The sequence below is a fragment of the Lynx canadensis genome, chromosome B3, assembly GCF_007474595.2.
Source record: "Lynx canadensis isolate LIC74 chromosome B3, mLynCan4.pri.v2, whole genome shotgun sequence".
NCBI lineage: Eukaryota > Metazoa > Chordata > Mammalia > Carnivora > Felidae > Lynx > Lynx canadensis.
Window position 1 is genome coordinate 76627121 of NC_044308.2, and position 24213 is coordinate 76651333.

General features: G+C 36.6%; 1 protein-coding gene across 1 annotated transcript in view; it reads left to right on the forward strand.

Moving 5' to 3' along the window:
• The first annotated feature begins 4796 nt into the window (after positions 1-4796).
• Positions 4797-24213, forward strand: part of LOC115517051 (periphilin-1-like) — a 75920-nt gene continuing 56503 nt past the window's right edge. Inside the window, exons 1-2 of the mRNA XM_032593519.1 lie at positions 4797-4845; positions 6289-6415. Coding sequence (XP_032449410.1) covers positions 4797-4845; positions 6289-6415 — 176 coding nt within the window. The remainder of the gene's footprint in view (positions 4846-6288; positions 6416-24213) is intronic.

Genomic DNA, 24213 nt, shown 5'->3' on the forward strand with positions numbered 1-24213 from the left:
TTACAGAAGACCTATCACATCCATCCCTGAAATAATACACTTCTCAAAGTATTCTTCGTGTACAACTCTTATAAACACCTTTATTACATGTTTCTTGTTTTGTTTTGCTTTTGTTTTCGTTTGTTTTAGAGAGAGCTCAAGTGGGGATGAAGGGCAGAGGAAGAGAGAGAAAGAACCTCAAGCAAGTTCAGTGCAGAGCCCTACTTGGGGCTCCATCTCACAACAGTGAGATCATGACCTGAGCCGAATTCAAGAGTTAGATGCTTAACTGACTGAGCTACCCAGGTGCCCCTATTTTTAAATACTACTCTAAATTCATTACAGAATTGCAAACACATCCCTTAACTTAAAAAAAAACAAAACAACTTTTCTCATGGTATAGGAATTCTTTTACAAACATCATTATTACCAAACACTTTTTTGAGCAGCTAAATCAATCCTGGATTACCCTTTTATGTACCTTAGTTACGTGAGAAAAATCATTCCATATTTTGGTACCTTACCCTAGTCAGATTTTCATTGACTGCTGCTGACTGGAATTCCTAGAGATGTTCTCCATTGTCTCTGAGGAGACTGCTTTGCATGTTGCTTACATTCTATTCTGCTGAGTGACAGACTGTGTGCCAAACTAGGTCTCAGTGAAAATTGTTCAGTTTTCACTGATACCTGTCTCTCTTGGAAAACAAAACAAAACAAAACAAAAAAAACAATGGCTTGGGTCCCTTGCATCTTACCAAAACTTATAATTATTTGGGAATCCTTTATGGCTACATGAGAAAAGTGAGATTTCTGCTATAATGCTTTCTGTTGTCATAGCGTGTGAAAAATCAGAGCTGTAGATGTAGATTTCTTCTTGCACTGGGAAAAAATCATAGGGGGTACATATGGAAGAAGACATAACATGTCTTACCACTCGCCAAATTGGGGTAATCTCTCAGTCCTCACCCATCCAGTCCTTGGCATTCTCTTCTAGTGGTAGGCCTCAAGTGCATCCATTTCAACCTTGGCATATGATTAAATTGGTGTTTAAAAACCAGGTATAGGGGCCCCGGGGTGGCTCAGTTGGTTAAGCATCTGACTTTAGCTCAGGTCATGATCTCATGGTTGGAGGGATCGAGTCCCACATTGGGCTCTGTGCTGACAGCTTGGAGCCTGGAGCCTGCTTCAGATTCTCTGTCTCCCTCTCTCTGTGCCTCCCCTGTTTGCGCTGTCTCTCTCAAAAATAAACATTAAAAAATAATTAAAAAAATAAAACCAGCTACATACATGAATATAGGTTATATAACAATTTAATATTGTGATTCATTTCCATGAGTTGTACTACCTTTGTTAGGTACACTTGAAAAATCTAACAGACTTTAATGATGATATTTTTTACAGTAACATACACATTAATAATAGTCCAGTTATAACAAACTTAGAAGTATGAATGCAGGTATCCTGGGTGGCTCAGTTGGGTAAGCATCTGACTCTTGATTTCAGCTCAGGTCATGATCTCACTTTTGGATTTCAGCCCTGCATCAAGGCTCTGCCCTAAGAGCACGGAACCATCTTGGGATCGTGTCTCCCTCTCTGTAGGCTCCTCCTCAGCTCATAGTCTCTCTCTCTCTCTCTCTTTCTCTCTCTCTCTCAAAAAAAAAAAAAAGAAAGAAAGAAAGAAAAAAAAAAAGAAAAGAAGTGTGAATGCATTCCAGGAAATGGTGGCACTAAATGAATCCATGCTGTCACTGTCAACTTGGCATTGTCCCTATGGAATTGCATCCACAACATCATTTATTCAAATCACTCAAGGCATAATTAGGGATGCATTGGTTGATGATCTTATGTCTCTATATTTTTTAGAGTTGTTCTATTGGTGGATTTTTCTAGGGCTGGTATATTACGTACCTCAATTGGAGAACTCACCTGATAGACTTATGGTCAAACTGGCATTTCAATACAACCCATGCTGTAACCTATGAATGCTTATTCTTTTCAAAATAGTCAGTGTGTCTTCAGATAATAGGATGTAATAACATTAAAAGAGACCTTTGTGGAGTAAACAAAGAGATTAGAAAGTGCTATGAGAATAGGGGAGCCTAGGTGGCTCAGTCCGTTGAGCATCCATGTGACTTGATTTTGGCTCAGTCATGATCTCATGGTTCTTGAGATCGAGCCCTGCATCGGGCTCCATGCTGAGTGTGGAGCCTGCTTAGGATTCTCTCTCTTTTTCTCTCTCTCTTCCTCTGCCCCTCTCCCCTGCTTTCATGCTCTCTCTCTCTCTTTAAAAAATAATAATATTGTGTATATAAACCACAATTTCTTTATCCATTCATCAGTTGATGGACATTTAGGCTCTTTCCATAATTTGGCTATTGGAATACTATGTGGCAATGAGAAAAAATGAAATATGGCCCTTTGTAGCAACGTGGATGGAACTGGAGAGTGTGATGCTAAGTGAAATAAGCCATACAGAGAAAGACAGATACCATATGGTTTCACTCTTATGTGGATCCTGAGAAACTTAACAGGAACCCATGGGGGAGGGGAAGGAAAAAAAAAAAAAAAAAGAGGTTAGAGTGGGAGAGAGCCAAAGCATAAGAGACTGTTAAAAACTGAGAACAAACTGAGGGTTGATGGGGGGTGGGAGGGAGGGGAGGGTGGGTGATGGGTATTGAGGAGGGCACCTTTTGGGATGAGCACTGGGTGTTGTATGGAAACCAATTTGTCAATAAATTTCATAAAAAAAAAAATAATAATAAAATTTTTTAAAAAAGAGAGTGCTGTGTAAATCAAGTGAAGTAAAGAGGCTAAGCAGTATTTGCATAAGAGTAAATTCTGCCATCCTTGGTGATCAGTGCTATGAAGAATCATAACTATATAGCTATGCTAAATAAAGTATTGCTATAATGTAAAGTCATTCAAACTCACTTAATATTTTAAAAAGCATTTTCTCATCCATTTTATTTTCTAAGACCTTTAAAAATTCTAAATTTGTACACTTCAATTTAATTTGTATTCAGTGTATCCAACTGTATTTTCACACATTAAATTAATTTTACCTTTAAAAACAGGCTTGATTCCTCTTCTAGTGGAATAACTAGTGGCAAGATTACTGCTATAAACAGCTACAACACTGGACACGATCCCTGATGGTCCGTTTTCTGGGATTGGACTACAGGCAGTACCAATCTTTGAAAACAGGGAAACCTATGAGGTACACTCCAGGTTTACTGTGTCTTTCTGTCTGAGGTACTTTCATTATTAAAGAGCAGAGACAGGGATCCTGAGCAGAGCCACAGTGTCACTGAGCTGAACAGGTAGAGATCAGAGTTGAGACTGCTCAAGTAGCTGGAATTTGTTAGGCGAGGAAGAGCTTTATGGAGGGGAGCTCCAGAAGTCTACCTGGGGGTCTCTAAGAGGACATTGCTGCCCCTGTGCAGGACAAGACTGTGCTACCTAGGCAAGAACACCTTCTGCAGGGCTGATAGCTGAAGGGTGGTACCAGAGGTCATGCAGTGCTGGGGATGGTTGTGTTCATGGCCAGGCAGAGTGCAGATGGATCTTGGTAAAAATCTCAGCCATTTAGCTGGTACTCCCGAAAGGCCAAGTTTTAGGAATAACCATTAGAAAATACAGCAAGGACAACATTCCAGAACTAAGAAGGAAGCCAAAATAGATCCTTTTTAACAAAGTGATAAACAAACTCTTTATGATCAAGAAGTCCTGCCACTAGTTTAACTGCCAGCCAGATCCGGAGTCAACACCCTTTAAAGGAAGGTAGTGTAATGCAAATGTTTGTAGTTGTGGGAGGAGTGGTCAAGGCTTGAACAAAGAAGTGGCCAGGTATGAAATACTAGTCCAGAGGAAGAAGGTGACTGAAGGGCCTGACACAGGGGTTGGAACCCTCATGAAGAAAGTGAGTGATTGGGAAGGGGGCCACATCAGCCATTCTGAACTGAAGGAGATTTAAGAGACATGATGGCCAGGTGCAGTGTGTGATCCCGTACTGGAAATTTCATAGAGGGTATTATTGGGACAGTTGATGAAAATTGAATGGGGCTGCTAGATGAAGGATATATGGTAATTCTTACAACTTTTCTATACATTTAATTTTTTTTCAAATTTCAATAACAAAAAACTTATTAAAACAATATGAAACCACACCTTTTTTGATAATACTAGATCTGATGCAGCACAAGGACAAGTTATTCCAACTCTCAAGTTTACTTCCTGCCCCATGCTATAATATTATAAAGTAGCTATGTACACTTGTTATAGATGAGCATGAATTTTAATATTTAGGTCTTAGAAATATATCAGTGTTGTACAGGTATGAGAACCTTGACAAAGACATACCATATAAATATTGGTTCTAAATAATAGGTTACTAAATCTAATAATTTATTCAGGGCTGTAACTTGGAGGCCAATAAACTTGTAACCAAAGGAAGGCACATTTAATATCTAGCAATATGGGAAATGCACATGTATTCAAGTGCACAGCAGATTGATACCCAGGCGCTTATCGATGCACTATAAACAAAGCTGGCAAATGCCGTGAAGGTTTTTCTTAGAGGTTTCTCAGCCCTTGGGAGGTGTTCCAAAAGTTGACTCAAGTCACTGGCAGGAAGTACAGGCTCTTGAAAACTACTTGCTGTTGCTCCAAGGGCCATTTTAGGTTACTGGGGCTTATCCAGAATATTCTCCTGAAGTGACCTGTGAGTTACATGGAGCCCTATAGTGCCTTTTCTGAGCATTTGTGCAACTTTCTCCTTTACAGAAAATTTTGTGCCACTTGACAATGTGGAGGCAATGATGACAGCTGTGGTGGTGTGTATGTGTATGGGCAAAGACTTTGTAGGATGTAGGAGAACAGCGTAATTTGATTAGAATTATTGAGGAATAATTTGCCTTTACTGGAACCTAGCAGATAGAAGTTGTGTATTGAGGAACCTCAAGTCTTCCCTTGTTGACTTCTCTCTTTATGTGCTGAAACCTAGTACACTGTTCAAAAAATAATGTGCAGACTGCCACTAATACTGTTTAAGGGGCAAAGCAACTGAAAAATTTCTGGGCAAACAGAACACATTTTGAGGATGTTATGTAGAAAAAGATAGAAGAAAACAGGATCAAACAATAAATAGTACTGAAAATTTTAGTTTCAATACTTTGGAAAATGTATACTGTTTTCAGTTTAAGTCCAAAGTTTATACCATGAGTTCTTAAAATAATTATAAATTTTATTTGGTATACCTGTTTGCAAGTCATGCCTATCGTGAAGGCAGTGCTTATGTTTGTTTGAAGGAATAACTATAATATGTAAGGAAACAATGACACCCCAGTTACTCTAGTAGCTAGCGTTCAAGTCCTCTTTTGATTATTTTTCTTTATTTCATCTTCAGGGGCAATGAATTGTGTTACTCATTATCACTGATTCATTATATGTTTATGTTAACATTCTTGCCTTCATCGAAAAAAAGTTCAAATTTAAATTGTTTTTGAGTAAAGAATATGGCTATCCTATCCTTCTTGTTCTTTAAATCACCTCAATTATGTTTATGCCCAGGACTCTCTGATTCTTTATGCAGCTCATATTGTACTATATACATAATCCAAATATTCTAGGCCAAATAGCTTGTGACTATGAGGAAAGACAGAGCTTTCTTTTTATACCCAAAGTGTAATGGGATGCAACCCCGTTGTATTGACTGCCTGCAAAGAGCGTCCTCAAAATGTCTTCCATTTATTTCTGAGACTCCTTTAGGAGCAGTATCTCATGGGCCCTAAATTAGCTATAAGATGAATTTATCATGACACAGTGGCCTTATTCTCTGCTTCTTCTACCTCAGTTCTCACTTTTCTGCTTTCTACAAAGCTACTTATAGAGGTTTCACTGCCATCAATTCCCACCATTAGAGCATCAGGGCACAGGTATAAAGGTCAAAGTTACTGTTTTAGTTGACTCCAAACTTTTAATTCTCAACACCTAATTCACAGTTCCCTGTGAAGTATGGTGTGATGGTTAATTTTATGTGTCAACCTGACTGGACCAGGAGATGCTCAGATACCTGCTTAAGCATTATTTCTGCGTATATCTGTGAGGGTGTTTCTAGAAGAGATTAGCATTTGAATTTGTGGACTTAGAATAAAGCAGATTGCCCTCCCTAATGTGAGTGGACATCATGAAATTCATTGAAGGCCTGGATAGAATAAAAAGGCAGAGAAAGGTTGAGTTTACTACTTGAATGCCTAACTACTTGAGCTGAGACATGGATTTTCTCCTGTTCTTGGTGCTTCTGGTTCTTAGGTCTTCAGACTCAGACTGGAATCTACACCATTGGCTCTCTGGCTCTGAGGCCTTTGAACTACACCACCAGCCTTCCTGGCTCTCCAGCCAGATGGCAGAATGGGACTTCTCAGCCTTTTATAATCCGGTGAATCAATTCCTTATAATACATTTCATTATTATATATTCTCTATATATAATTCAATATATAATTATATAGAATAAAAAATATATTTACACACATGTATGTGTATAAATGTGTGCATGTAAGATTTTATTTCATTTTATATATAATTTAATATATATTTATATGTAAACACAAGTGTATGTGTATATATATATTTTTTTCTTAATATTCCCTATTGTTTCTGTATTTCTGGAGAACCCTGACTAATACTTATGGGGACTGGTTTCTTTGCCTACTCTGTGCCCCACCCTGACACCCGGGTCCAAAGCAGCACTACTTGTGCCCAGCCAGAACCTGAGATATTGTCAGATTCTGCCTCATTTTCTCTGTCTGTAGAAGTTCTGAAAGAATCCCAGAGAGTAGGCCAGTCATCTCCTCTCTGTCCTCCACTGTTCTAATGCCCTGATTCCAGTGAAAGTTTCTCCATCCTTTTCTAGCTACAAAATAAAAATATTCTGTGCTTGTTAATGCACATAAATGGATACCAGTAACTAAGAGCATAGATGGTTTTTATAGTAGTAGATTCTAGCTATTAGTGTAGCTTCTACCTTCTAGCTATTCAACTAGCTACTCATTTACAGTTCAGCTAGCTAAAAAAAAAAATTGCTGTTACACATTGTTTTCAAAGTTTTATTTACCAGTGCACAACCTAAAGCAAAGTTTAACGTATAGAGCAAGGGGCACCTGCGTGGCTCAGCCGGTTGAGTGTCTGTCTCTTGATATCAGCTCCCGCGGTTGTGGAATCAAGCCCTGTGTCCGGCTCTGCCCTTACAATGCAGTGCCTGCTTGGGATTCATTCATTCTCTCTCTCTCTCTCTCTGTCTCTCAAAATAGATAAATAAACATAAAAAAATATAGAACAAGATAGAAGAACTCTTATTTGTCATGTTTAGTGAAAATGTAATGCTCTGACATCACAGCCAGAAGAACATAGGGTTCCTGTGTTTCTATGTAGGATTATACCTCAATAGGAGTTATGAGAGTAAAATAAATAATGAGTACAATAAGTTTCTGGCCAGTGTTGAGAGCATATTGAGAGCATATGTGTAATTTAGAGCAAGGCTGTAAGGATTTATTCCCCTGAGCAGAAAGCCCAAGCCTGCTCTGGATTGCTTTTGGGGCTTGCAGGCCATGCCAAAGGCTTCTGCAATGAGAAAAATCCAACTGGTGCAGATACCATTTTCTTGAGATTAGGAGACACCTTGACACATAATGGCAGACATCATATATAGTGTGGGCAATAGCAAAATGAATTGGATAGACATAATCAACACTGTTATACTGATCACTGCAGGAATTGGAGCCAGAGAGAGAAAAATGGCCAATACTGCTTGGTTGTTGAGAAGAGATTGTTAATGAGCACAATGCTGTCTCTTTCCTGATGATTCTTTGACACTGAGGTGAGGTTTGTGGCTTTACATAGTTTTCTTTGGATAAGATTTCACTTATGACATTGCTAAGAACAAGAAGCCACATAAAATTGGAGACACTTGGCATGGTCTTCTTCTCTGGAAATTGTTGAGTTCATTTCTGATTGAAACCACAGGAGAAAATTGAAAGAGTATCCTTAACAAAGGACATCACACACATCAAACTTGCTGACATTTCTTCTAATACCATGAAGTAGGAGGAATTCACAACTGTGTCATTTTCCTTTCTGTATAAAACTAGATGACACTACTATTATTATTCTGTGCTACCAAACCTTGGTGTTCTTGATTTATGTCTATACTAAAACTATCAAAAAGAGTGTTCTAATTTTTGAGTCACTTTAGAAATGCCAATGGCATAGATACTTTCAAAATGGTGAGAGTTTTCTTCAATGAGAAAGACTTTGGCTAGGGGCAGAAAAGAACAACTTAGCTTATTGTATCCCAAATGAAGCATCAACAACCTTGGCTACCATCTAAATTTCCTCCTTTGGAGAAGGCACATCATTTTGACATTTCATTGCTTTTCACATGAAGATTTACTGGTGTAAAAGATCCAGCCAGCACTCTTGAAAAGAATCTTGTTTACTGTTATGAACAATAACACCAGGTTCTTCAAAGCCAGATTGATTATTTATTTACTTATTTATTTATATCAAAGTCAGATTTTTACATCATTGTCTTTTCAAGAAATCCTGTCACAAATTCAAGCATAATGTAAAGTTTTTGAGTACCAAGAAGTTTGCCACCATTTTAAGTGTTTGAACTTTATTATCTTTTTTTGACATTTATTTATTTATTTTGAGAGAGAGGGAGCACGTGATTGCCCAGGTGCTCACATGCGGAAAGGGACAGAGAGAGGGAGAAAGAGAATCAATCCCAAGCAGGCTCTGCACTGTCAGCATAGAGCCCCACATGGGGTTCAACCACATGAACCATGAGATCATGACCTGAGCAGACATCAAGAGTTAGATGCTTAACTGAATGGATTGAGCCACCGAGGTGCCACTTGACTAAAATTTAAACAAAAGTTGTATTTATTTGAGAGAATAAGAAAGCCCTGATCACAGAAAAGCTTGACAGAGAGAAATGTATTTGTGGATTGGCTCACTGGCTGATAATTTGGACCAATAGAAAGGCAAATCTTCTGATTTAAGGTGCTTCCATTGCCTGTGAATGATAATGAAAAGAAAGAAGCTCTTTTGGCAGAGTTTTCATTCTGTGAGAGGTGGACAGGAGTTGGCAAATATACAAACTTTCCAATTCCAGGCAAAGTGCTTCTAGAGCCTGGAGTTGAGACTGACAGTCTTATCATTTTGTCCATTGGCAGAAATCTTTGAATATATCAAAGTACTGAAAAACTTCTTTGAAAGTTACCCCTACTTCGATGACCTTAACATCAAATATGGATTTATTTTATTTTCTTGCTGAAATAGACAGGATCAGTGATGCAGTACTTGCCAAAGGTGACCTTATTGACTGGAGGAAATGATGTGACTAGAATTTCTTCAAAGGGTCTTGGAGAATGTTTTGTTTCTTCACATAATCCTATCCTTGACTGGCAGAGAGTAATGGTTATTCTAATTCTGTATAAAATGGCAGTGCCATCTTATATAGCAAGCTAGGTTTTTTCACTACCTCCTGCTCACAAACTACAGAAAAGTTATAAATTTGTTTAATGTCCAAGATACTGCTTTGTTAAAGTAAACTAAATCTTTTAACTCAGGTTTCTTACTGAAATGTGCTGTTGAGCCAGATTAGATTAGTCCTCTTTTTATTTCCATAATGCAATTCATTTGTGTTTTACTTTAGAAAGACTTTTGATTTTTTCCTGGAAAATTAGAAGGAAAGAAAATTATTTATTCATAATTAAAAAAAATCTGCCTATGTGAATAAAATCAGTTCCTAATGAAATAAAATAAAATTTATGCAAAAGTTATATATATGTTCTCATGTTCACTATGCCATAGAAGGGACACTGGCTGCATAAATTTTACAAAGGAAACTAGTGACCCTTAGAAAACAAAAAAAACTGCTACACCCCCAAAATGAAAAACTACTCAACTGAATGATTTCTAAGAAGTTTTCAGCTTTAATATTGTGTGATTCTGTTTCGGAATACAGATTCAGAATCAGACTTCAGTAGGAACTTAATCTTTATTTGGTCTAATACCAAAACAAATGTTTATTATATCATTAGGATTGCTATAACAAAATACCGTAAACTGAGTGGCTTAAATAGCAGAAATTTATTTTCTCACAGTTTGGGGTCTAGAAGCTTAAGATCAAGGGGTAGGCAGGGTTGGTTTCATTCTAAGACCAATCTGTTTAGCTTGCAGATGGCCCCCTTGTTGTTGTATCCTAACATGGTCTTTCTTCTGTGTTTGCTTCTTGCTGTGTCCTAACATGGTCCTTCTACTGGTGTCTTTCTCTGTGTCTAAATTTCTTATGACACCAGTAAGATTGGATTATGACCGTCCCCCTTGCCCCCCCCCCCCCCCATGACATCATTTTAACTTAATCATTTCTTTAAAGGCCTTATCTCCAAATAGATTTACATCCCCAGGTACTGAGGGTTAGGACCTTAACATATGACTTTTGTGAGGACATAGTTTAGCCCATAGCAAGTATATTCTCATTGCAAGGTAGGGATGGCTTTGGTGGAAAGGGGAAAGAATTGAAGTCAGTCTCCAGTCAGGGACTTCTTTGGATAGGAAAGAAGAGAAGTTCATGCATAATATTGATAAGGATTCTAGAGATATAAAATGAGGTCAAAGAAAAGTGGTAGGAGTGAAGAAGATAGATACCTTCAAGAAGTTTAATTAGCCATGTGAAATGACAAGAAGTCAGGTAAGGTAAGTGTAACAATTGTCCATTCTCTGAGAAATACCATAATACAAAGAACATGAACAGTATGGAAAGTAATTTCAAAACAACATAGTTTTCTTTTTTTGTATAATGTTATGAAGGAAATTTATAATCTAATTCTTAACTTTCTCACTTTCTGTTTCTGTAAGTATAACTGCTCTTGTGGCACCCTTTAAAAAAATGTTGTCCCAAATTTCCTCCACTATCTTTAGCTCTTCTCCTTTACTCCTACCTCTTTATTCCTGATCCTCCATTGTAAGATCACAAAGAAACCCATCGACCAGAAAGAACCTTCTTTGGAGGGAAGGTAGGAGAAACAGAAGGCAAAACCATAAACCTTTGGTTGGAGAGGAAAGCCTAATAATACTCATCAGTTAATTGTTTTGGATTTGTCACATGAGGAATATATATTTTGGAAATATGGGATTTGTTATTGACCTTCCCAAGAATTGGCTTTAGTGAATGAGATCGGAGGCTATGTTAGAATGGGTAGAACCATGTTGGAGTTGAGGCTTGACAAAGAGCACATACTACTGTTTTAAGATTTTAACTCTGAAGAGATGCATAAATAGAGCAATAGCCAGAGAGAAGCTGGAGGGACAATCGGGAAAAAAGTTTTCTATGATTAGAAAAATTTGAGCAGTTTTGGATTTATATTCAGTGTATCTGACTGTATTTTCACACATTTAAGTTAATTTTACCTTTTAAAAACAGGCTTGATTCCTCTACTAGTGGAATAACTAGTGGCAAGATTACTGCTATAAACAGCCACAACACTGGACAAAATCCAGAGAGTCCATTGAGAAGGAGAGGATATAGGTTTGGGTAGGAAAGAGAAGACTTAATGAATCACAGACCCTGAGAAGGATTTCTCCAGTAGTAAGAGTGGTGAAGGGTTGGGATATTTGCAAAAAACGGTAGGAGAGGGAGTCAAAAAGTTTGGCTCTGAAGAGTTTTAATTTTGAAGGTAGAAAAGGAAATGACTTCAGTCTTAGTGCAAGAGTTTCTTCTCTGGTCCTCTAGCAGGTAATGATTGTCAAGAAGTATGAAGAAGCTGAACTACATTTCCATCATGAAGCTATATTTTCAATATATAGCTTCTTAAATTAAGCTGTTTCAGTTTGAAAAGCAAGGAGGTATCCTAAGGCTCAGGAGTTCTCCCTCCCACCCCTTTTTTCCTTTGTTGCAAACTACCAAATGTGGTAACATTAGCTGCCACAACAATTGTGAGAACTTCTCATTTCCTTCAAGTGTAGGCAAATGGAGAATGTGTGCTGTATTTTATTTTTATGGTTCTACTTTCAGGCAATGTCAGCTGTTTTTAGATTGACAATAAAAATCCTTATTGCTGGGAGAATTATATTTCACAAGTTTCTTCTCTCAGTTTTTCCATTTTCCTTTGTAGAGCTGTTTGGCAAGGACAGAGAGCAAGAGAGGAAGAGGGCAGGTTTGGGAGGGTGTATTTGAACAGCTTCGCTGGAATTTAAGCATCCAGTGTCTTTAGTGGAGAGTGGGACACAAGCTGCAGATGTAGACAAACTAATTTTTTATTCTTTTTATTGATTCCTTGGTGTTGCAAGAAATACAGTTAAAGAGTTACTTGTTTTCATAACTACTGTTATGAGTAATGCTATTCTGTAAAATTCTCAAGCACATGGATATGATATTTTGACATGTTTTATCTTTATCTTTTGGCATAAAGGGTACTATCAGATATAAATAAGTCTTTACCCACTTCTGGCTTTTTGGAATCTCAAGCAATACACTTGAAATTATCAGTATTCTGTATCATTCTTCTATCAGTTGCTCTACCTATTAGTGCCTGTTTCTTGAGTGCCAGTTATATACCAGATCTTATGCTGGGGGCTTACAGATACAGAGCTGAATGCACAAATCTGTTCCTCTTCTCATGGTGCTTTCAGTATATCCATCATTTCCTCCAAAGGATAGCATCGCATATTACATGTTTGTGCTCAGATTTGATATGTGGCGTTTATCTGGGGAAGCAAGTCAAAAGAGTCCTCTATGTATCATCAAAGAACCAGCCCAGCGTTCCAGGTGAAGAATTAGGGCTATGATAATTAAAATAGCTGCACTTATAAAATTGCATGCAATGAGAAGGATGCTGTTCTTGGTACTTTATACACATTGATCCCCTAATGAACACTATGAGGTAGCTATTACCATTCTCACTTTACAAATGAGTTAAATAAGTTGCCAAAAGTGGTTTGCAAGTGGTAAAGAGAGATTTCACCCCAGGTACTCTGACTCTAGACGCTATGCTCTTTACTGCTTTACTATATATTACTTTGGCATATTAAACACATACAATTATAGAATGAGAAAATTATGAGTATCAGGGCAGTGGTTTTCAACTGGGAGAGGTTTTGTTTTTTACAGGACATTTGGCATCATTTGGAAACAGCTTTGGTTGTTCTAACTTGAGGAATACTACTGTATCTAGTGGGGAAAGTCCAGGGATGCTTCTAAATATCCTACAATGCACAGGACAGCCCCCCATAACAGACAATTATGGGGTTAAAAATGTAAATAGTTCCCAGATTCAGAAACCCTTCCTGAGAGAGTGCATCTTGAAAACAAGACCCTAGAGAAGGCATGTGACCTCCCAGAATCACCAGATTAACTTGAGGTCTTCTGATTTCCAATTCAGTTCCCCCTTGTTTTTCTACTCCTGGTTTTGTTTCACCATAGTGGATCTCAAGGTTTCTGGGTGCTGGGTTCTTCACAAGTGTTGAGTGAGTGTTGTGCTTCACTTAATGTAAAGAGAGGGCTAGGCTAATTATGAGTAGAATCTGAAAGTTCACATTCTTCCTTATATATTTATTTCTTCCTTTTCTGTTTCCTTCTGGTCACCTGCAATTCTCTCCTCACATACGTGCTTTCTTAATGTTATCAGCTGCCCATTGCCCTGTCTGTATGCTTTCCTTCCTCTGTGCTGCCGATCCAAAACTACCTTTCCTTTCTTCTGTCCTTTTCGTCAAAAATCTTTCTATGAAGTTTAACTATCAAGAAGAAATCTGAGTAAACATAATTAACCTAAGTTGAAATGTTTGATAATCACCCACACACCACCCGTTATCCTTTCCTGGAATGTTTACTTTTAACCTAATGATTACTCATGAATTAGTGTGGGGAAAACATAGTTGGAAAGCTTTCTTGTTGTACCTTGAATTATACTGTGATTCTGTCATCCATAGGTAACATTAGCTTTGGAAGTGAGCACTGATAGCCTTGTTAGTTCTAACAGGCTTTGTTAGTTCTCCCAGGCCTGAGGGGTTAACACTTCTGCTTTCCTTTCCAAACTCTCCCCAAGCCAAAAGTGTTTTGTAGACCAGGAGACCATTCTGATCAGTATGCAATATTCAATTTAGAGTGCACTTGTGATCTATTACAAACTAAATGTTTATGCCCTTCCCTTGGCCCCCAAATTTATATGTTGAAGCCCAGTCCCCAGTATGATGATATTTAGAGGGGGGTGTCTTTGGGAGGTTATTAGATCCTGATGAAGTCATGAGTGTAGGGCTCTCATGATGGGATTAGTGTCTTTAGAAGAAGAGGAAGAGACAAGAGCTGTGTCTCTGCCATGTGAGGACACAGTGAAAAGACAACTGTTTGCAAACCAGTAACATGTCTCTCACCAGAAAATGCATCTGCTTGCACCTTGATCTTGGACTTAACAGCTTCCAGAAATGTGAGAAATAAGTATGTGTTGTTTAAGCCACTCAGTCTATGACATTTTGTTTATAGCAGCCTGAGCTAGGACATGATCCAAGATGTTTAGCCACTTTAAGGAATACCTAGTGCTCCCTTCTAGAGAAATCAGGAGATCAAGTCACAGGTGTTCCTTGGTGTATGGATCTGGGTAGGCTGTGAAGTACTTTTAAGTCTCCTCTACTCTACTGGATGAGCCATGAATGATTTATTTTATTTCTCAACTCCCCCTATAGGTCATCCTGTGACTAATTAGGTAAACATTGGCTTGACTTTCTGATCCCCTGGGCTGTATGTCTAAGTGAGGTTATAACCCTGTCAGAGAAAACTCTTGTATTGGCAGCCAACTGTTGTTGAGCCCATTTATTATTATTTTTTTAAGTTTATATATTTATTTTGAGAGAGAGAGAGAGCGAGCATGAGTGGGGAAGGGCAGAGAGAGAGGGAAAGAGAGAGGGAGAGAGAGCATCTCAAGCAGGCTCTGCACGTCAGTACAGAGCTGGTGCAGGGCTCAAACTCACGAACTGTCGTGACCTGAGCTGAAACCCAGAAACTGAGCTGAAACCAAGAAGGTTAACCGACTGAGCCACCCAGGTGTCCCTCTCATTGAGCCCATTTAGATCACAGAGTTAAATCCTGTGACATCTGGGCAAGATTAGGGTAGCTGAGCCATCAGCAAAGCAAAATTGAAATTTACTTTTAGCACCCTCTTGCCCCAATTATGCCTAAATATCTGGTAGTATTACTAGTACTTTAATATTGTTTAATTCAATTTTGTTTTATTTACTTATAAATTGCAACTTTGTTAATGTGTGTATTGTCATATTATTTTGTTTGTCTGCTATAATCATCTAAATTCTCACAGGTAAAGTCTTGGAGGGAATATGACATTAATATACTTTTTTTTTTAAATTAAGTATCTGCATTTGGAATTTAGAGTGGTTTTCCTGCAGGCAGAGAGATCATTTGTGTTTTGGGATGCTGATATGGAGTCAGAGAAGGTATAAAGATTAAAAAAGGACTGTCTAACAAAAGAAAAAGTAACACCAGTAAACATTAGCAGGCTGAAATTCCAGCTTCAGGTGCTTAATAAATGTTTGTCTTTGAATGAGATGCACAATTGGTAGGTGTAACGTGTTCTATACTCCTTTGAATGCCATTTCAATTATCATTCTAATTTTACAAGGTACTCTATTTTATTGGGAGCTTGAACAAATCAGGCTTCAGCCTCAGTTTCTTAATCTTTAAATTGAGAAGTTAAGACATGACAAAACTAAGATCTCTTCCAGAAATAAATAACTTCTTGTGTTTTATGTTCTTTTTATTGAAAAATTATATATTACATTATTTCAGGTTCCTTTGCTGGCTGTCAGCAATATAAGGTTTTGCTAGCAAAATAGGCACAAAGAGTGATCTCTTCTGTAATCATCATCTTAAAAAATGCAAAGTTGGATAAATGACAATCTCTAGGATTTATGTTATGCTTATTTTACCCTCTTTTTGCCTCTTTTTTCCTTAGCTGTTTTCAAATGCAAGAGTGCTATTGTTCAGTGTAATCTTGTATATTATCCACGTTAATGGGGAACAAACCCAAACCTTTCTATCATTCCTTGGATACAGGTTGAGGTAGCATAGTAACCTGAGCTTTAATACTAGTTCTGTTGTTAACTGTGAGACTTGGAGCAGGTCTTTCCGTCTCTGCTTCTTGATTCCACGTATACAATACAATATCTCATTTCTCTTTATTTCTACATGATCTGTTTAGAAAGGTAAATATATGCTCATTGGTATAAAATTCAAGTAGTATAAAAAGGTATAATAAAAGAAGAAAGAAAAAAAATTCACACACACTTGCAAATACATATGTGAATACCATCGTGTGATAAATATATACATTTTTTTTCTTAAAAATATCTCCTAGAGACATGTCAATGAGTAAGGCATCTCCATTATTAAAGGATACTGACGTCCCATTTCATGAACTCTGTTTCACTAATGAGACATTTTAGGTTCATTTTTGTTTTTTAATTTTGTTTTGTTTTTGCTATTGCAAACAGCACTACTATGAATATATTTTTACGCCTTATTATATTCTCTTTTTAGAATGAACTCCTAGGAATATGGTTGTTGGATCAAAGGATATATATATTTAACATTTCACTCCTACTGTCATTTTTTTCTCCACAAAGATATCATGTTTTGCATTACCAGCAGCTCTGTTTCCCCACATCCTTGCCTGCATTAGGTATTGGTAATATTTTCACCTTTGTCAGTCTTATTACGAGAAATGACATCTCACCATTACACTGTCTTAAGAATATAAGATTATATTGTGAAAATACAAAGTGATATAGTTATGACAATTATTTTTTTATCATTTTATTTTTCATCATGTTAAATACACTCTTTAATCTCCATCCCCTGTTTCCCTTATCCCTCCACTCACCTTCTTCTGGTAACCGTCAGTTTGTTCTCTATAGTGTGTTTCTTGGTTTGTCTCTTTTTTCCTTTGGTCATTTGTTATGTTTGTTTTTTTTTTTAATTCCACATATGAAGGAAATCATATGGTATTTGTCTTTCTTTGACTTATTTCACTTAGCCTAATAATCTTTAGTTCTATGCATGTCGTTGCAAATGGCACTATTTTATTCTTTTTTATAGCTGAGTAATATCCCATTGTATACATATACCACTCCTTCTGTATCCAGTCGTCTATTCAGGGACACTTGAGATGCTTCCATAGTTTGACTATTGTAAATAATGCAGCAATAAACATAGGGATGCATGTATCCCTTTGAACCAGTGTTTTTCATATTTTGGGGGGGCAGGGGTACTATCCAGTAATGTGATTCCTGAATCATAGGGTAGTTTTATTTTCAATGTTCTGAGAAACCTCCATGCTATTTTCCACAGTGACTGCACCAATTTGCATTCCCAGCAACAATGCAACAGGGTTCCCCTTTCTTCACATCCTTGCCAACACTTGTTGTTTCTTGTGTTGTTGATTTTAGCCATTCTGATAGGCGTGAAGTGATAGTTCATTGTAGCGTTGATTTGCATTTCCCTGAGGATGAGTGATGTTGAGCATCTTTTCATGTGTCTGTTGGCCATCTGGATGTCTTCTTTAGAGAGATGTCTATTCATGTCTTCTGCCCACTTTTAATTGGATTGTTTGTTTTTTGGGTGTTGAGTTGTATCAGTTCTTTATATGTTTTGGATACTAACCCTTTATCGGATATGTCATTTGCAAATATCTTCTCCCATTCAGTAAGATGTCTTTTAGTTTTGGGGACTATTTCCTTTGCTGGGCAGAAGCTTTTTACTTTCTTTTGATGTAGTCCCAAGTTTATTTTTGCTTTTGTTTCTCTTGCCTCAGGAGACATATCTAGAAAAATGTTGCTATGGCTGATTGCAGAGAGATTGCTTTCTGTGCTCTCTTCAAGAATTTTTATGGACTCACATTTAGGTCTTTAACCCATTTGGAGTTTATTTTTGTGTATGGTGGAAGAAAGTGGTCCAGTTTCATTCTTTGGCATGTTGCTGTCTAGTTTTCCCAGCACCATTTGTTGAAGAGGCTTTTACCAAAGTATATTCATTCTTTCTTTGTCGAAGATTAATTGACCATAAAATTGTAGGTTTATTTCTAAGTGACAATTATAATTTTTAACTTCTGCTAATAATGAGACTAATCTTAGGCTATAATGGTTGGGATAGAATTGCTTTTTGGTTTGTTTGTTTCTTTATAAAATACTTTCAAAGATATATATGCTAGCTGCTGCCTTTTCATCCTTTTCAGGGATTCCAAAATGCTTGCTTCCTTCTGTATGTAGCACACAAGTTCAAGGTGTTTTCCAAAATGCATTTTCACATTGCCTCATGGTGTCATAGCACCACATGATTAGGTTGTATTCCTGTAGAGATAATGTCATACAATCTGTACCCTGATCTGTGGAAAAACCAGGTACTGCTCGTTTAAGTAACTTTTTTAAAATTTGTTAGTCTATAAAAGCATAATATAAAATGTTCATTTCAGCTTTAACAATATCTAATTAGTGACATTTCCTTCACCAAAGTTTCTTTTTTTATTCGCTCTAGACAAACTGTTTTTTATGTCCTACAAAATGTCTCTTTATTTCTTTTAAGCTTCATTATCTTTTTGATGACACAGTAATTTTCTTTCCATCTTTTATCTCCCTTTAGCTGACATCTTCACTTTGTCTTTCTTTACAACTATGCAAGCTCTTATCCATTTGTTTTGGTAACTTTTAATGGAAAATTCAATTTCTATGAAGTATATGCTATTATTTTTAGAAGTACTTAATTAAGTTCTCTAAAGGTTAGGTGAGTAGATTAAACAAAAATATGTCTAAATGTCGCATGACAGCTTCCTCATGGGAATTTACCAGGGAGGATTTAGGGTGAGGAGTGATAATTTATATTAAATGTACATCCTATTTTTCATTAATGTCTTCTCAACATTAAGTTTCAGGGAATAATTTTGTGCTCTTTAAATTTGAGATTCAAAAAGATTCGTGCATATGAAATAAAGCAGGCAGTATAAATAACCAGGAAAAAAAGAGAGAGGAACAAAGACTGAAAAGTGGTAGTCAGAATTCAGAACTCCAGACAGCATATTGGTTTACAAACAATAATTGCACATTTTGCAAATAATTTTTCAGAAACATGGGGCTTATCAAAAAACATACTTGATCTATACAATTAGTTATTCAGATATATGAAGCATCTTATTACTGTAGAAAGCATATTGGATTGGGAACTAGAAAAATAGTACAAGTCATTACTTATCTGTATTGTGTCTTCAGTGGTGCAGTTCTTTCATAGCCATCTTTTTCATTGTTTGATCCTTGTCTTTTCTTTTTAATCAGAGTCATACCATTTTGATAAGTGAAGGCAATTAGATTTGTTGGTTCCACTTGCAAATATAGTGATATCCCTTCCAGAAATACAGAATTCTTTTTAAATTTAAAACAAAAGAGAAAGAAAGGAAAGGAGAAACAGGTACAGGATCTCCTTGGTTTATGCTGGCCCTATTTAATATATTCTGGAAACCTTGGACCTTTTGGAATAAAAATGACCACTGAGTAAGTGAAATAGGAGGGAGGAAGCATGAATGAAAGTTGAAATGGTGTGGGGTGCCTGGGTGGCTCAGTTGGTTGAGTGTCTGTTTTGGTTTAGGTCATGATCCCAGGGTCATGGGATGGAGCCCCATGTCCGGCTTTGCACTGAGTACAGAGCCTGCTTGAGGTTGTATTTCTTACCCTTTCCTCCTCTTCCTAGCTCACTCTGTCTCTCTCTAAAATTAAAAAAAGATACTATTTGGGGTGCCTTGGTGGCTCAGTTGGTTAAGTGTCAGAGCCTGATTGGAATTCTCTCTGCCTCTCTCTCTGTTCCTCCCCCTTTCATGTGCACTATCTCTCTCACAATAAATAAATAAACTGAAAAAAAGTTGAAATGGCTTGAAACCAAATAAGGGAATGTTTACTGACACTGTCCCCACCTATGATAAAATGTGGGAGAGGAATTATAGTATGGCTGTTAAGAGTTTGGACTCTAAAGTTGAAAATATCTTGGTTTGAATATAGCTCTTTCATTTACTAGTGAGTTTGCCTATCTGAGCTGCAACATCCTCACCTATAAAACGCAGATAATAATAGCACTTATCTCATAGGGATATTGACAGAATAAAATGAAATAATGCATTTTGTGCTATTAGTAAATTGGTAATAGTAAATTGCTTAGCATGGTGACTGATACATAATAGTACTGCTAATAACAAACATTCATTGATTACTAGATGCCAGTAACTCTTCTAAGGGCTTTCCAAATACTAACTCATTGATTAATTAATGTCAGCCCTTCTAAAGCTTCTATTTATTATTAGGAAATAGCTGCATATAATAAAATATATAATAATTTATTATAGGACTTCTAAACTTGCATCTTGATATAGATATTAAATGTATATTTGTATATGTGTGTGTATACATATATCAATCAAATGTATATATGTATATACATATCTGTATATATGTGAATAAACATTAAAAGTAAAGAAGATCTGAACCCACAACTGTATGGTCAGTTAATCTTCAAAAAAGCAGGAAAGAATATCTAATGGGAAAAAGACAGTCTCTTCAACAAATGGTGCTGGGAAAACTAGACAGCAACATGCCAAAGAATGAAACTGGACCACTTTCTTCCACCATACACAAAAATAAACTCCAAATGGGTTAAAGACCTAAATGTGAGTCCATAAAAATTCTTGAAGAGAGCACAGAAAGCAATCTCTCTGCAATCAGCCATAGCAACATTTTTCTAGATATGTCTCCTGAGGCAAGAGAAACAAAAGCAAAAATAAACTTGGGACTACATCAAAAGAAAGTAAAAAGCTTCTGCCCGGCAAAGGAAATAGTCCCCAAAACTAAAAGACATCTTACTGAATGGGAGAAGATATTTGCAAATGACATATCCGATAAAGGGTTAGTATCCAAAACATATAAAGAACTGATACAACTCAACACCCAAAAAACAAACAATCCAATTAAAAGTGGGCAGAAGACATGAATAGACATCTCTCTAAAGAAGACATCCAGATGGCCAACAGACACATGAAAAGATGCTCAACATCACTCATCCTCAGGGAAATGCAAATCAACGCTACAATGAACTATCACTTCACGCCTATCAGAATGGCTAAAATCAACAACACAAGAAACAACAAGTGTTGGCAAGGATGTGAAGAAAGGGGAACCCTGTTGCATTGTTGCTGGGAATGCAAATTGGTGCAGTCACTGTGGAAAATAGCATGGAGGTTTCTCAGAACATTGAAAATAAAACTGCCCTATGATTCAGGAATCACACTACTGGATAGTACCCCTGCCCCCCCAAAATATGAAAAACACTGGTTCAAAGGGATACATGCATCCCTATGTTTATTGCTGCATTATTTACAATAGTCAAACTATGGAAGCATCTCAAGTGTCCCTGAATAGACGACTGGATACAGAAGGAGTGGTATATGTATACAATGGGATATTACTCAGCTATAAAAAAGAATAAAATAGTGCCATTTGCAACTACGTGGATAGAGCTAGAGAGTATATGTTAAGTGAAATAAGTCAGACAAAGACCAATACCACATGATTTCACTCACACGTGGAATTTAAGATACAAAACAAACAAGCAAAGGGGAAAAAAATACAACAGAAGGAGGCAAACCAAGAGACACTGTTACGTATAGAGAACAAACTGATGGTTACCAGAGGGGAGGCAGTTGTGGTGGGGGACGGATTAAAGGTGTGCACTTGCTGTGATGAGCACCAGGTGATTTATGGAAATGTTGAATCATTATATTGTACGCATGAAACTAATATTACACTGTATGTAAACTAACTGGAATTTAAAAACTTAAAGGAAAAATTAAGGAATATCTGAAGTTCTCTAAAATGATATAGAGGTGATCATACATCAGTCTCAGTGTTCATTTTCATATTTGGACATCTTTGTATAATATTTAACATTTTTATAGTAAAGTAGGCTTGAAGAAAGCATCTTTAAATATTGTTACTGTATGCCTACAATTTTTACTATCTTATCAAATACAACTTTCAATATCTTTTAGGTCAAGGTCATATTTTAAGATTTTATTTTTGAACCAAGACATAGAAGTACTCTTGAAGGGAAATCCAATGTTTATATGAGTACTCAGCTGTATTCATTACTTCTTATATATTGTCTCCTTTAATCATACTGTTTCTGTGAACTAGATATTCTTATTCTTATTTATAAGAATGAAAAAAATGAGGCTTAGTTATCACAAATAATTTGCCATAATATAATATGTGCAAGTAGTGAACTCAGTGTTTGAATAAGGTGTGTTTTATTTTAAACCTCATTATTTTATCATACCAGTGCTGCTTAATATTTCCATCGAAACATCCTCAGAGCACAGAACACTATACCCCCAAGTTCCAGAAAAATGGCCTAAGGAAGTGCAATACAAACAAATGTTTTCCAGAATCACTTGTGTATATCCTAATTATGCAAACTTTGTATTATATCCATAATATTTCCCTGTTAATTAAAAAATACAATTATTTCCCTTAACTCCTCTTACAGGCTGAATTATGTCTCTTCAAAATTCATATGTTGAGGTGCTAATCTTCAGTACTTCAGAATGTGACTGTATTTTGGAGATAGAGTCTTTAAAGAGGTAATTAAGGTTAAATGAAGTCATTGAGATGGGCCCTAATCCAATATGACATAATACTTATAAGAAGAAGAGATTCGGATACTGACAGATACACAGAGGGAAGAGCATGTGAAGATATTGGAAAAGATCTTGGTCCTCTCAAGTCAAGGAGAGAGGCACCTTAGAAGAAACCAATCCTGCTGATACCTTGATCTCAGACTTCTACCTCCAGAATCGTGAGGAAATAGATTTCTGTTGTTTAAGCCTGTGATATTTGTTAGGGCAGCCCTGGAAAACTAATATAGACCATCTGGTAAAAATACTCAAGAAAGATATACATTAAATCTTTGGTTTGTGAGCATAATTCATTCTGGAAACATGCTTGTAATCCAAAGCACTTGTATATCAAAGCAAATTTCTCCATAAGAAATAATGGAAACTCAGATGATTCATTCTACAACCCAAAAATATTCATATAAAAATGATTACAATATTGTAATATAATACAAAATAATAAAGAAAATACAAAATATAAAGAAAAATAAAAAAATTAACCTGCACTTACCTGTGAAAACCTTCGTGACTGTTGTGAGGGAGACAAGAGAGAGGAGCGTTATTGTGTAGGACAACTTTCACTATTACTAGTGGAATCATTGCTATCTTCTGCTCAATGGAATCTTGGTCTTTTTCATCTAACTTCAACAAGGAACCTATCCAATGACACTTGCTTTTGCATCCTTTCGAAGATTTTGCAAAAATGTGTTGACAGTCACCCACAATCCTGCAGAGAGAGGGAGGGGGAGAGGGAGAGGGAAAAACCATTGGCTTGGTTGTGATCATGTGATGCGTTTGGCATCATATACTAGTCGTATTTGCAAGATGTTGCTCATTTATCAAGTTAAAATTTATTAGAAATGTTTGCTTGTGCAGAATACTTGCAGAATGAGTTACTTGCAATTCAAGGTTTTACTGTATTTTATTTATAATAGCTTTGTTTATCTGCAGTTATATCACCATATTCTTCCAAGAGGCTTAGAAAGAATTATACCTGTTAACTAACTTCCTTCGAATCAAGACTCAGTGTGGAAACAAAAGGATTCTAATATTTTGAGGTACTGTTCAAAATATGTGTTAGGTTAATTATCTGTACTAACTCTATAATTGGTGGTAATGAATTCCTGGTTCAGAAATTCAGGCTATCATCACTAGGACTCCAAATTTGTTTTAAAGCAGATGCCTTGATGCCTTTTTAAACCTTGAGTATATACCTAGTACTGCTGTAAGTCCTTTTAGATTAGACCAAAGCCATGAAAGTGAAGTCATAGCAAGGACAATACAATATCCCCTATCAGAAAGAAATGTTATCCTCTTGTATAGGATACCGGAACATTTTTTCACTTAATTTATAAGCAACTCACAAAAACATCTGTATGCTTATTTTAATTACTGCCAAAAAATCAGGACAAAATATTTCCCCCGATAGCTATATTTAAGTTTTTTCTGGGCTAACTTCAATG